Source organism: Chelonia mydas, chromosome 5 (assembly GCF_015237465.2).
Source record: "Chelonia mydas isolate rCheMyd1 chromosome 5, rCheMyd1.pri.v2, whole genome shotgun sequence".
Classification (NCBI taxonomy): domain Eukaryota; kingdom Metazoa; phylum Chordata; order Testudines; family Cheloniidae; genus Chelonia; species Chelonia mydas.
The window spans coordinates 106767586-106782706 of NC_051245.2; the positions used below are offsets into that span (position 1 = coordinate 106767586).

General features: G+C 41.2%; 1 protein-coding gene across 6 annotated transcripts in view; it reads right to left on the reverse strand.

Annotated features, from left to right (window-relative positions):
* PSIP1 (PC4 and SFRS1 interacting protein 1) overlaps positions 1–15121 on the reverse strand; it is a 66035-nt gene that overhangs the window by 37125 nt on the left and 13789 nt on the right. For all 6 annotated transcript variants that reach the window (XM_043546844.1, XM_043546845.1, XM_037901996.2 and 3 more), the window contains exons 5-7: positions 7952–8068; positions 3081–3185; positions 769–831 (exon numbers count right to left, since the gene is read on the reverse strand). In XM_043546844.1, coding sequence (XP_043402779.1) covers positions 769–831; positions 3081–3185; positions 7952–8068 — 285 coding nt within the window. The remainder of the gene's footprint in view (positions 1–768; positions 832–3080; positions 3186–7951; positions 8069–15121) is intronic.

A 15121-nucleotide genomic window follows, 5' to 3' on the forward strand; every position in this document is an offset into this window, starting at 1 on the left:
CGCAAGCATAAAGTGGCTGCACAGACACCCTCTCATTTATTTTCTCTTTGTTGGCAAGTGTGCTCTGTAATTCTTCCAGGGCAAGCAAATATGTGAACACGTTCTTCAATACTGTTCACAATTTGGGTTCCCCAAAGACTTAGTTGATCAGTTTTTATCAAAGGTAGTGCATGGCACCCACTGAGAGCATTTAGACATTTTGATTGTTAGCTTTACGCAAAAAAAAGGCCCACTAGAAACTTTCTGAAAAATGGCTGGCACCTCTGGACTTGCATCTCCACAATTCCTGGCTCAAATGACCCCAAATTTGGGTTGCTAACCCTAATCCAGAAGTCATGACACAACCTTAACCACAGTAGCACTGCCATGCCACTATAATAAAGATGCCACAATGTAGCAAAAGATTAGTCAGTCTCATCTCTCTTGCTTTCTCTGATCTATGTCAATTTCACGGAGATAATCATATTGAAGACATTTCCTAATTCTAAAACACTTGAATTTGGTACACTGTTTTTGTGTAAAGTTCCAATGAAAGTGGGCTTTTCTGGACTATGGCATTTTACTGGCATTTTCATTGTATTCAAAAGGGATTTATTAAGTGAATGAATTGTTGATATATTGCAGCGCAGTTCTGAATTTATTCAAAAATCAAATGAAGATTAATTGTGATTGGAATATAATTTGTTACTGAAAAAAATGTGAGAATCAAATAGGAAAGCCACCATCACAAAATGATTGATAAGGTAAAGAAAGTAAGTATATTGTTACCTTTCTTTTTCTCCCTCTTCTAGCAACTTTAGGAACAGGTACATCATTAGCTTTCACCACACCCTGAAAAAGTAATACTTAGAACGTTAACAAAACATAAGAGTTAGTTTAAGTTATTATGATGCTTGAAGGACAATTTTATCATAGCTTTTAATATATATTTTAGCAAAAGACTATGCACACATGAAGGTATCTGTTATCAAGTATCAATATTGGGCAATTGAAGTTTCTTTCTAAAACTTTAGTAGAGGATTAAGAATCAGTGACACACTTCTTCAAAGAGACAGATAAAGGTATAATAGCTTGTTCTGGACTTTAGTAAATTGCAAATTAAATACTAATTACTATTTTGTTTAATACGTATAGCCATATTTTATTGAACTTATCAAGTCACATCTAGTATATGTAATTTCTAATGAGTTTGTTTCCCAATGTGTATTAAGTGAGATATATACACTTGCTTAATTAACTTTATCCAATTTGTATAGGTGGCTTGATATTTACTCTAATAATTAAGGGCCAAAGTTTGCGCTCAGATACACGTTCTGAACTCCCAGTGACTCCAAATCAGTTATATAAACATTTAAGCAGAACTTGACCTTATATTTTAAGCCACTCCCGAGACATGGTCAGATGATTGTTAGTGACTGGAACAGATTTAGAATATTTGCATTTAGACTTATCAATATATCTTTGTAGTACAGTATTAAATTGTTGAGTTTCTTCAGAATTTAGTATTCTCAAACTGTGGTACACATACTACTGCACTTGTTAAGCCAAAAACTTAAAAAAAAAGTCTCAGTTTTAAACGAACAGTCATCACATTATCTGCAGGGAGTCAGAAAATGACCAAGGAACAAAATACAATCTCCTAGCCACTTTCAGCCATAATGGTGAATAACATTTGGCTGACGATGCCAGCACTGTAGTTTTATTTAGCAATGTGTTGCGTCACACAGCTTGTCACTGTATTCATTTAGTATACAGCTGGCTGGCTTTCTGATATGCCTAGCTTTCAGCTTGTGCTGAGCTGCACAAGTGAGGTGAATATGCAAGGTTTCATACCACACCACCAGAGCTCATTTCTTCTGAAAAGACACACACAATTCACAGTAGCTGCAAAACCTGCAGCCACAAGGAGCCCAGTAGGGGGATCCACTGTGCAGTTTGCCCACAACTGCAGCCATCCACAGGCCAGAGCTGCTGAGTAAAAAGAAGCCTCCTGGGGCTAAAGCTGCCTGATGATCAGGAAAAACCCTGCACTTCCAGTCAAGACCCCTTACCGCTGCCACGGCCCTCTGAACCCCCTCCTGCCCTTTGACACACATGCACCTCTCACATTTCCTCCAAGAGCTACTCAAAACGTTTTGTATTTTTCTTGATTTAAATTTTGTAAAAAAAAAAAAAAAAAAAAAAAAAAAAATTGTAAACAAATAAAAAAGCAAAGTGAACTTCAGCTCGTGTTCAATAATAATCCAGATAAGAATGAGCAGGAACTCTGAATTTAAATTTAACAGGTTAAAAAAATCAAGTTACTGAATATATTTCAGCAGTACATCAAAATATATCAAGACCTCATTTATGACATGTTTGTTCCTTGTAATCTGAGTGTCACAAAAGACAAATAATAATGGCTGCTTCATTGTGTTTCTTTTTGATGTATTCACTAAAAACGTGAGATGTTTAAAAAGGATGCCATAATTAGAGCTGGCCAGGAACTTTTCAATTAAGTGGTTTTTTTGGAAAATATAGATTTGTCCAAACAGAAATTTCGAAAGCAGTTTATGTTTTGATGAAAGTTTTGCTAGGAAGATTTCTCAGACCCCATATGAAATTTCTGGTCAAATCAAGGGAGAGAGAGGCCTCAAAACAGCTGACAGCCTAGTGGACTGCAGGAGAACCAGGTTCAAATCCCAAATCAGAAGGAGCGGGAACTTCAACGTGGATGTCCCACATCCCAGGTGAGTGCCCTAGCCATCTGACTGCTGGCTATTCTGAAGTGATATATGTGTGAGTCTCTCTCTCTCTCTCTGTTTTTTTCATGAAGTATTTCAAGAGGTCTTGGTTTCCTTCTGTACTGAAACAAAACTAAACGTTAAAACCTCAATTTTTTGTAAAATGGAATTCCTATTTTCAAAGCAGCCCTAGTTCCAAATGAATATTTTAGTTTCCTTATTCATTTATTTTACTATAGACTCTGGAAATATTTAAGCCTGTATTAGGGCCTAAAATAAATGTGTATGAAGAAGGAAAAATTTGCATGTAGTATTTCAAACATCTGCTTTAGGCAGAAAGAAAAACATCCCACATACTTCACTACTGGGTTTTTCTGAAGGGACATCTTCTTCCTTTGCAGCATCCATCTCTTTTTCTTCTGTTTCAACTTCAGTGGGTAAATTATCCTGTTTAGCAGATAACTAAATAGAAAAACCAAAGTCGCTAAATTTCACAATTTATATTAACTGAGATCTAAAAGAACCCGAAAGGAGATGAACTGCAACAGACTCATTGCTATCAAATTGCTTTCCACCTTTAGTTGAAATAATTTAATAACTAGATCAGTTTAATCTGTATATAACAGTCTTCCATTTTTGAAGCATACCCGAAAGCTGTTTGTTAACATTGCTCTCCATCATTCCTTACAGAGGCAGTGGGGAAGGAAGGGAGCGTGGAATGGGGAAAGGCATGTGAGAGAGAGGGGGAGTAGTGTGAAAGGGGGATGAGATGGGGAAGAAAAAGGAACAGGGGAATCATGGGGGGAAGTAGGAGCCAGGCATGCAGCATCCTCTTGGCAGCAGCTGGGGCTCCCCCGTTAAGCGGGCTCCCCTGTTAAGCAGGCCCATCAAACCCTCACTCTGACAAGCCCTACCCTGAGACCCCTGCCAAACCGAGCCCCATCTCCCCACACCCAGATACCCCCCCCACCCTAACCACCTTCACCTGGATCCCCTGCAGAGTCCCATTGCCCCTGCCCCCAGACCCCTCCCCAATGAGCACCTGTGCATCCAGATCTCCCACTGAGCCACCCACACCCAGATTGACCCACACAGAAACCTCTCACCCCACACCTGGATCCCCCACACTCAGATCCTCCACACTTGCATCCTGCTGGACTGAGCCTGCCCACCCACACCTGGTGCAGAGGGGCAGATCCAGCCCTTGCACTGTGTCAGGGTCAGGTGCAGCCTCACTGCTGAGTCCCTGTACTGGGGAAGATGGGGGCTTCAGGGTGATCTCCCACCTCAATGCAGCCAGTAGCCTGTACTCCCCACTGCCATGCTGGACCCACATTTATTTATTGACAAATAAAATTTGCAGAATTTTAAAATATTGTGCACATAATTTTAATCTTTTTGGCGCATAACTCCCTCAGGGGTATGGATCTGAAAGTGGCCAGCATCAGATGCCTCAGAGGGAAGTGTAAAAATCCCATAGTATGCAGATGTAGGTTAATCTACCACCGACTTTAAGGCCAGGCCTACATTACCACTTATGTCAGCAAAACTTGTGTCGTTCAGGGGTATGAAAAAACCCCCACCCCAGTGACATACGTTTTGCCAGCATAAACGGTAGTGTGCACAGCGCTATGTCGGTGGGAGAGCTTCTCCTGCAGACATAACTGCCGCCACCCATTGGAGGTCGTTTAGTTATGTCGATGGGAGAGCTCTCTCCCATTGGCACAGAGCAGCTACACGAGAGATCTTACAGTGGAGCAGCTGCATTGGTAAAGCTGTGCCACTGTAAGGTCTCTAATGTAGACATAACCTACCTCTCATCTTGAGATAACAGAGACAGGCTTAAGCCCTGAAGTATGAGATTTAGTATCTATATCCTTTCCAAAATTCGTTTTAGCATTAACCATAAGAACTCTGGATATTTCTGTTATCTACCTAAATGTCCAATATCTTTTTGAATCTAAGTTTTTGACCTCAATGACAGCCTGTGGTAATACGCGCGTTAATCAACATACTTGTGTGTGGAAAAACTATTTCCTTTCATCAGTTGTGAATTTCCCACCTTTTAATTTAACTCAATTATCCTTTGTTCTTGTGTTATGTGACAGGAAGAACAAGCTCCTGATTTACCTTCTCTATTCTGTTGTATACTTTTATCATGTTCCATTTTATTCACGACCCTTTTCTAAAGTATGAAATCCCAATCCCAATCTTTTCAATCCCTCTTCATATTAGAGATTTCCATGCGTCTAATTGTTCCTGCCCTCCTCTGAGCCGCCTCTAATTCTGCCATATTTTTGAGATGTGGTGACTGGTACTGCACACAGTATGTTTCAGCTTTACACTGAGCAGAGTTCTTCACTGAACAATCCACAATAATGTTCAGGTTCCTTTCCTGAGTTAATACAGCTAAATTTAGAACCTTGTAAGGTGAAAGAGTAGTTTAAGATTTTGCCTCCAGCATGCAACACTACTATGCATTTACTGACACTGAACCTCATTTACCTCCACGTTGCCCAGTCATCCAACTTAAAATTTAGGTCTTTTCAGAGTGCCTCACAGTCCTCTCTGGTCTTTCTAACCTAAGTAACTCAATTACCTCCAAATGTTGCTACCTCACTAATCACCCCCCATTTCCATATTAACAATAATATATTAACCACCACTAGACTTGGAATGTAACTGTGAAAAAAGCAGGTATTAAATTTTTTCCCATGATGAAAGCTGACCAGTCCTATTGCTTTCTATCCAATTTTTGATCCATAATACTTTGCTTCTGACCCCCATGACCACTTAATTTCTTTAGTAGTGGCTTGCCAAGGGCCTTTTGAAAGTCTAAAATTATGTCAACCAACTCCTATATCCATTATTTTACTGATTCATTCAACTTATTCTAAACAGATTAGCAAGAGAATTTTCCTTTGTAGAAACCATGCTGTTAGACCCTATAATATCATGATCTTCCACATGTTTTATTATTCTAGTTTTAATTATCATTTCCAGCAATTTGCCAGATACAGGTATACAATTTACTTCTCTATAATTTCCACTTCTCTGTAATTCCTCAGCTCACCACCAAAGCTTTTTTTAAAAATAGAGTTACAGCATTTAATACCCTTAAAATCCTTCAAAAATGCAATAGGAGATTGCATATTTAAGCTCTTTTAGAACTCCTGAATATATAGTCTGGGCCTCGTGATTTATGATTAATTTATTCCAGCATCTCTGACACTGCAATCTGATAGCATGCTATCATTATTACTAGAAAGAAGCAGGTAACTTCACTACATAGGATGTTGGAAGACAAAAGGAAATAATTTAGCTTCTCAGTAATGTCTCGGTTTTTCTTAATTGCTCCCTTTAAATCCAGAGATTCAGCAGATCACTGCTTCCTTTTGCAGGCTTTGTGCACAAATATATTGGAAGCAGAATTACTATTCTTATGAATGTAAATCGGGTACCTACATTGATGTATATGGCCCTAACTATGTAGGTCTGGCCCACAGACCACAATTAAAATTTGGAGCCAGATTCTTTTCTAAGTGCATCAAGATCACTCCTATCTGAGGCACATTTGCTAGGTCTTCAACATAAAGGATTTCTACAGTTGCAACTAAACAGTGAAATACATAGGGGTGCTTCTGTGTATTTTTTTTTTTAAACAAACAATACTGCTTTTCTCAGACAGCCTGTCTATCCTTTGTTTAATTAGAATTAAGAAGGTGAAATTAAGATTTCAAAATCATTAAAATTACATCTTTAAATTTAGTCATTTCCAGGAATTAAAAATAATGCAGTTGTTACATCAACTATTCCTGCCTAATTTTGTGGTTTTACAATCACTCACCCCACCCTCTCATTTTTTTATTTTATTTTTTTAAAAGGTAACCTCTCCCTTTCTTCCACATGAAACATTCACACAAACAAAGGAGACCAAACTTGACTATACAGGAGTGTGATGGGGTGCCTACTCCACAAGGCCTGGAGGAGTTAAAGTGGCTAGGCTGGCTAATTAACTGCCCAGGCTACTCCTGAGGAAGGAGCAGGCCACTAACTGGAAATGAGCTTAGCTGGGCAGGAACAGGAAGGGCCCAGGAGTTGTGAGCAGCAGGACACTGCAAGGCAGCAGTCTACAATCACTCCCTATGAGGAGGGAGCTTGGGCTAGCAAACTCAGAAAGAGGGGGAAACCAGATAGGTCGGAAGAAGCCCAGAAAAACAGCAGCAAGGGGTAGGACCATACAGACCATGGCTGCTTGTTATTGGCTGGAACCCAGTGTAGAGGGCATGCCTGGGGTCCCCTGCCAGCCACTGGGAAGTGGCGCAGTGTGTTGGAGAGATCAGCAGACAGCTGGTTTGAACTCCCCAGAAGGGGAGGAATTTAATGACACGGGCGGAGGGCCAAGGCACAAACAGGAAGCTACAGCTCTTTGAGTGACAGGGGGTTGTAGTGTAAAAGAAACAATGGGTAGACACACCGCCAGAGGAGAGTGGTGCCTGGCAAGAGCTAATCCCCAGAGCTGCCAGGAGGAGACGCCATGTGCGGTGAGTGGATCCCGTGACAAGGGGATACAACAAAACAGACTACACAAGTGATATCAAATCCACAAAGTAAATGAAGTAGAAAACACTAATAGTTTTCCTCCTCAATCTTAGACAATATTTATAGCAGCAATTAAAAAAATAGAGATTTCAGAAAGAAGTGTTTTCAAAAGTGAAGTGTATCCCTCTAAAAATCTAGTCAGTCAACTTGCGTCATTTATACTCTTATCCTTACATGCCAAAAATGAAGCCTCATCTATACTAGAAACTATACTATATTACTGAGAGTAACACATTGATACAAAGTAAATTGATATAAGAAAGGGTTTAGTCAGTCTATACTCACCCACATTAGGGGTTTGCATTGGTTTAACTAGACAAACTTTTTAAACAAACAGACATAGGTCTTGACAATCATTTCTCCTTCCACTTATCTGATATGTATTTCCAATATCTGACTTGTTTAAGTGTATATTATTATTTTTAAAAAGTTAAGTCCTTGTAGTTGTCAGAAATTGTTTCAAATTTATATATAACGGCTTGATAATAAGAATTACATAAGGACAAATGTCAGTGTTCATGCCTGAAAACAGTAGACAGACACAACACCTATGCACTGTTCATTTAAACTAAATAGGTAAGATTTCCAATACAGATACCAAACAGTTAATTTACATAGTCACTTACTTTGGGAACTGTAGACTTTCTCCTTTTGGTTCCTACTTTTTCTTCACTTCCCTCAGTAGGCTCTTGACAGCTTTCTTCAACAGTCTCTTTATCGGCGTTGTTAACAGTTGGATGCGACTTTAAGACAAAAACATTACCACATTTATGAAGTCAAATAATTTACTGAAGTAATGAATAATAATGACATTAAAGTTGCACGGTTGGGTTTAAAATTAAAAATCAAATTTTCTTTACCTGTATTATAAGTGATTTTTTTTTAATTTAGTTTTTTCCACTATAGCTGATTTTAAAATTTCTCTCAGCTGAGACAATGAAAATAACATTCAAATTTAACTTTCACAGTTCCCATGCACTAGCAATAAATTGTGTTTAGACAACAAGCATTGCAAGGGAAGATTTATTTAAAAAGTTTCCATTGAAATTTGATTAAAGACTGGAAAAGTTTTGAGCCACATACAGCTGAGTAATATCCTTAGCACACCAGAACTCAATTCCACCATAGTGTAACATTTCCTATCCCCTGCTGAACACAAGGCATACTCCAGAAGCATTTCCTTGCACATCCCTATACGTGTGATTGTGCCATTTAGTAATCCTCAACCGACGCAAGAAACTGACAACCATTATTTAAAACTTCTTGGGCTATATGAAGGGGCATTAGATAAAAGTTTGTAGTTTGGCTACAACCTGATCCACTTCTAAGACTGGCTATCAATAGTAGATGAATTATAAGCTAACGGTTATTTTCAGGAAAAGCATATGGATCAAAAATATTCTTTGATGCAATGAAGGTGGAAAGGATAGCACTAGAACTATGGAAATAAACAGAGAAGTGAAAATCACGTACCTTTAATTCTGCTTCTCTATAGATAATATTGTGCATAAGTCTCACTCCTAGGACTTATATCCTCTGTACGAGGGTAGAATGCCCCTCTTAATTTTTTTCCCTCTTGAGGGAAGTGGTTTTGGATTAGAGCCCAAAGCCTCCATACTAGCAGCTGGAAGCTATCCCCAGCAAAGTATAAATGCTGCCCTCTGAACATTCAAGCCAGTTCCTTCAGTTGCAGCAGAGTAACAAAACTCTGCTATAGTTAAGGTTAAGACTGGCTTTCTGCTTAAAACTCAGCTCCGTGCTCTAAAATCCTATGGTTGCTTAGATTGCCTTGAAATTTACTATGCCTCAAAGGAGGTGTGGGATTGATCAAACCAGGGCTCAGACCACTGCACCATGGTCTCAAATGCTCGAAGTTACCCCCAACAGAATTTGTGGTCCTTTGAGGGAAACCAAGTTACAATGATATTTCAAAAAAGAGTTTCTCTCTCCACTTTAGGTGCTTGTGAAGACTCAGGGGCCTGTTTGTAGGATCAATAGATTAATCGAGCACATTCAGACAAAGGCTAACTATCTGGAAAATTACGCTTTTAATCACAGGACCTGGGAGGCTCTGAGGGAATAGCATAATCCTTGAATCCAAATACCACCCCATGCACACAGCTCAAATCCAGCCTAATGCAGAAATCTGAAGTAAAAAAGCAGGCATAGTGCTCCAATCTACCTCTAGCAAAGGGGATTTTAAAGGTGGAGGGAGAGGGATGTGATTTGAGTACAGCAGAATAGTCAGAAAACCTTGAACCTATTGTTTGAAAATACACTACACAAGAAAATTCTCACTGGGGAGGGTGATGAGCAGTGAAAAGTAGGTGTGAATAGGAGGAGAGGGTTTGGGGGAGGTCATGGTGATTAGAGGGAAGGTGAGAGACACTGGGAAGAGGGATATGGGAGTGAATGACAGGAGGACTGGGGGAGAACAGGGGCAAGGGAGCCTGTCAGCTCGACATTCCCCTTGTGTGTGTGCACCACAACCTGAGGCCCCTACTCATCTATGGTGGTCTGCCCTCCCTCATGTGAGCCAGGTTCTGGAGGTAGCTTTTCTGTGGGTGTCTGAGCCATGCTCCTTAATCCCTTCCTGTGATCCAGGGGTAACTGCCGACGTAGGGGAGTGAGAGCCCTGCTAACTGCCCACATAGGGGAGTGAGAGCCCTGCTCCCTGCCTTCACTGTGTGCCTGCCAGGATCTGGGGGTCCCTGCCCATCTATGGGAGTCTGATACCCACATCCCTGTCCCCCTCTCATGACAGCCAGGTGGCAGAGCTTGCCTTTGATGGTGTCTGAGCCCCTCTCCCTACCCCCATGTGAGCTGTAGAAGCCTACCCTATCCCCACTGCTGAAACTGAGGTGAGGAGCTGAGAATGGGTGTTTGACACACATCAGAAACTTTCCAGCACTGGGGTGTGGGGAAGGGAACATTCACTGACTCTTGATGCAGTTCAAAAACTTCTCCGAGCTATTATTTCATGCTGTATTCATCTCCAGTGGGTATTCTCTTTCATCTGAGAACGTATCATTGAAATTAATGAGCCAATTAAAACCTCTCTGAGACTTCAGGTTTTAAAGTTTGAAACCTACTCTGGCAGAAATCTGAGAATGAACTGTAAACTACAGGGAAAAATCTACTTCCTCACAGTTTGTTTGTGGTTTGTTTTTTAAATGAGTACAGAAAAATATTCTGAAAGTGCTGAAACTTTTTGAAAAGAAAATAAATTACATGAGTGGTCACTGGGAGGCAAGGAGTTATTGGAGTACAGTATTAGGTGGTAATAAGGGAAAAAGGGGTTTGGTCTGCAGCAAGGGATGAGGGATAAATGGGAATAGGTGTAGGGGAAGGAAGAAGATACGAGGGATTGGGAAATATAAGGGCTAGTTGGGGATTTATGAATGGAAAGGCCTGTCACCCCTGAATTCTCCCCTTCTATGTATGTGCTAGGATCTAGTGGAGCCCTGTCCTTTGCAGGGATCTGATCCTTCTCCCCCTCTTGATGCAGCAGTTCTCCAGGGGTCTGAGTGCTGTTTCAGGGGCTTGGCCAAGCAAGGCCGATCAGAGTCCCGAAGGGCTGGAGCCCCTGTGCCCCGGCAGAAGATGCCCTGTTGGGCTGAAGCCCAGCACTCCCCAGCCCTATGGGACGAAAGCCCTGAGCCACCTCCCCCTCCCCACCTCAAGGGGCAGAAGCCTCGAGCTCCCTTGCTCATCGGGCTCCCAAGGCTCTTTCCCAGCTCTGCAGGGCAGAAGCTCTCTCTCCTCCGCACAGCTGAAGCATGTTGGGGGGGCCTCTGAAAGATAAAGGTTGAGACCTCGTCTTGGTGTGTTTGAGCCCTTCTCTGCCATGAGCCTGAATGGGGGGGGAGGAAGGGGGAGACGCAAAAATTTAAACATCTAAAAATCCAGAAAAAAAATTAAGATACACATCACCTCAAAGTGGGGACTGCCCCGGGGGGGTGGGGTGGGGGGGTGGGGAGAGCTTGGAGTGGACCCAGTGGACTTGGGGCATGGCTAGGAAAGCCTGGCTGAAGCAAGGGCAGGAGTCCCAGCTCGAGGTGAGTAGTAGGAATGAAAAGGTCCATCTGAATATGCAGGCTGGGCTACATAACCAAGGTAGCATGCAGCCCTCCAATAAGCCGTGGCCTGTGATGTGTACGCAGAAGCAGAAAGAAGGGAGCAAAATCTTACACCATTTCTACAGTGCCAATTAATGGCTTAATACAGGGGTTCTCAAACCGGGGGTTGTGAGGTTTGTATGTGGGGGTCGTGAGCTGTCAGCCTCCACCCCAAACCCTGCTTCGCCTCCAGCATTTATAATAGTGTTAAATATATATATAAAAAAATTGTTTTTAATTTATAAGGAGGGGGTGCATTCAGAGGCTTGCTGTGTGAAAGGGGTCACCAATACAAAAGTTTGAGAACCACTGGCTTAAATGGGATGGGAAGGGGAGTGAGGAGCTGGAAAAGGGCAAATATAGTGACCGGCTATAAAAAAGGAAATAAGGACAACCCAGGGAATTACAGTCCAGTCAGCTTAACATCTGTTAATGGAGCAAATAATTAAGCAGTCAATTTGCAAACATCCAGAAGATAATAAGGTGATAAGTAACAGTCAGCATGGATTTGTCAAGAACCAATCATGTCAAACTAACCTGATAGCTTTCTTTGACAGGGTAAAAAGAAAAGGAGTACTTGTGGCACCTTAGAGACTAACCAATTTATTTGAGCATAAGCTTTCGCGAGCTACAGCTCACTTCATCGGATGCATACTGTGGAAAGTGTAGAAGATCTTTTTGTACACACAAAGCATGAAAAAATACCTCCCCCCGCCCCCCCACTCTCCTGCTGGTAATAGCTTATCTAAAGTGATCACTCTCCTTACAATGTGTATGATAACCTGGATTTGTGCTGGAAATGGCCCAACTTGATTATCATACACATTGTAAGGAGAGTGATCACTTTAGATAAGCTATTACCAGCAGGAGAGTGGGGGGAGGGGGGAGGTATTTTTTCATGCTTTGTGTGTACAAAAAGATCTTCTACACTTTCCACAGTATGCATCCGATGAAGTGAGCTGTAGCTCGCGAAAGCTTATACTCAAACAAATTGGTTAGTCTCTAAGGTGCCACACGTACTCCTTTTCTTTTTGCGAATACAGACTAACACAGCTGTTACTCTGAAATTTGACAGGGTAACAAGCCTTGTTGGGGGGGGGGGGGAAGGGGGAGAAGCGGTAGACGTGGTATATCTTGACTTTAGTAAAGCTTTTGACACTGACTCGCATGACGTTCTGATAAACAAACTAGGAAAATGCAACCTAGATGGAGTCACTATAAGGTGGGTGCATAACTGGTTGGAAAACCATTCCCAGAGAGTAGTTCTCAGTGGTTCACAGTCATGCTGGAAGGACATAACAAGTGGGGTCCCGCAGGGATTACTTCTGGGTCTGGTTCTGTTCAATAACTTCATCAATGATTTAGATAATGGCATAGAGAGTACACTTATAAAGTTTGCAAATGATACCAAGCTGGGAGAGGCTGCAAGTGATTTGGAGGATAAGATTAAAATTCAAAATGATTTGGACAAACTAGAGAAATGGCCTGAAGTAAACAGGATGAAATTCACTAAGGACAAATGCAAAGTACTCCACTTAGGAAGGAACAATCAGTTGCACACATACAAAATAAGAAATGACTGCCTTGGAAGGAGTACTGGGGAAAGGGATTTGGGGGTCATAGTGGACCACAAGCTAAATATGAGTCAACAGTGTAAAGCTGTTGCAAAAAAACAAAAAAAACAAACATCCATCCATCCATCATTCTAGGATGCTTTAGCAGGAGTGTTGTAAGCAAGACACGAGAAGTAATTCTTCCGCTCTAATCTGCACAGATTAGGCCTCAACAGGAATACTGTGCCCAGTTGTGGGCACCACATTTCAGGAAAGATGTGGACAAATTGGAGAGAGTCCAGAGAAGAGTAACAAAAATTATTAAAGGTCTAGAAAACATGATCTATGAGGGAAGATTGAAAAAATTGGGTTTGTAAAGCCTGGAAAAGAGAACACTGAGAGGGGACACAATAACAGTTTTCATGTACATAAAAGGTCGTTACAAGGAGGAGGGAGAAAAATTGTTTTTCTTAACCTGAGAACAGGACAAGAAGCAATGGGCTTAAATTGCAGCAAGGGAGGTTTAAGTTGGACATTATGAAAAACTTCCTGCCAGGGTGGTCAAGCACTGGAATAAATTGCCTAGGGAGGTTGTGGAATCTCCATCATTGGAGATTTTTAAGAGCACATTAGACAAACATCAGGAATGATCAAGATAATACTTAGTCCTGCCAGGAGTGCAGGGGACTGGACTAGATGATCTCTCAAGGTCCCTTCCAGTCCTACAATTCAAAGAAATGTTGGCAAGGGAGCTACACGTTACAGGGAATGGTGGGGCAGAGGGTAGAAAAGGAATCTTCTCATATGCTTAAAGTTCCTGTAACAACTGTTTAGTAAAATTGTCAAGGTTTTGGGCCATAAACCATGGATGAGATTTCTCACTTGCCCTGTCAGCAACTACATACTGCAAATATTTTAAAGCATGACTATTCTATTCCACTATAACAAAATATACATTGAGAGAGGAGCACTGAGGAATCGCATAGCAACCGTGTGGCCTACTAAAAAGAATACTGGACTGAGACTATTCCTAGCTATACCATTGGCCTGCTGAGTGACTGCAAGCAAGCCACTTCACTCTCTGTGCCTCAGTTTGCTATCTGTAAAATGGGGATAATGCAAAACTTTTTGAGATCTACTAATGAAAAGCACTATACAAAAGCTAGATTTTTTGATCATTACCTAGCCATGGGAGCACAACAGTTACAAACTTAGCTGAGAACCACAATTGCCTAAATGACCACTAAACATTTCAACTAAATATTTATAAACTAAAATATTTTTCTGTTTTAAAAAAACCTAGGAAATTATGAGGCAAAAAACTTGATTAATGCAGAATTACAGTTCCCTAGTGATAGTTTGTGCCCTTCCAGAGCATCAAGTACAGCAAAATTCAAACCTCTGAAAAGCAGGAAATACAGAGATCAAATAAAGGTCCATACAACATACATTCTTGCACTCTGCCTTTTTACTATAATGGACAGGAATTACTTCACTTGCTCTACACTCAAACACCGAGTCCACTCCCTTGACAGAATACCACATTTGTAAAATTTAACAATTTCATACCTTTTTACGGCCCCTTCACACTTGCCCACAGGATGCTACCTAACCCTATACTTTCTCCTATTCATCATTAAATCCACATATCACTACTGACAATACCCATGGCAAGAAGATCCCAGTGCCCTGCTACTGACACAATCTACACAATTCTGTCTTGAAATGATGGAGACTGGAATCTCAAGGTGCATATCTCTCTTTCCTTTGATAAACACATGGGGAGAATCCAGTGCAGATCTCCTCCTATCACAATCACAGCTTTTTCAAGCTATTCCAAGTTATTCCACCACCATTCAGCACAGTTAAACTTATCAGTGAAAACAGCTGGAATGCATGCTGCTCCAGTGGCTACTGGGGGACAGAATTAAGGTTCCACAGGCGTTCACCTTAACTCTATTTCCTTGTTTTAAGAAGTCTGAGTTTTGCTGAACTTGATATTCTGGAAGGGTAAGAAGCTATCGCCTGGCAACTTGAACTCTGCATTAAGTTTTCTGCCGTTTAGTACAGCACAAAGTGAAGCTTCCAAGGGAAAAAAAGCTAATCAAGGGGGAAAAAAAATGTA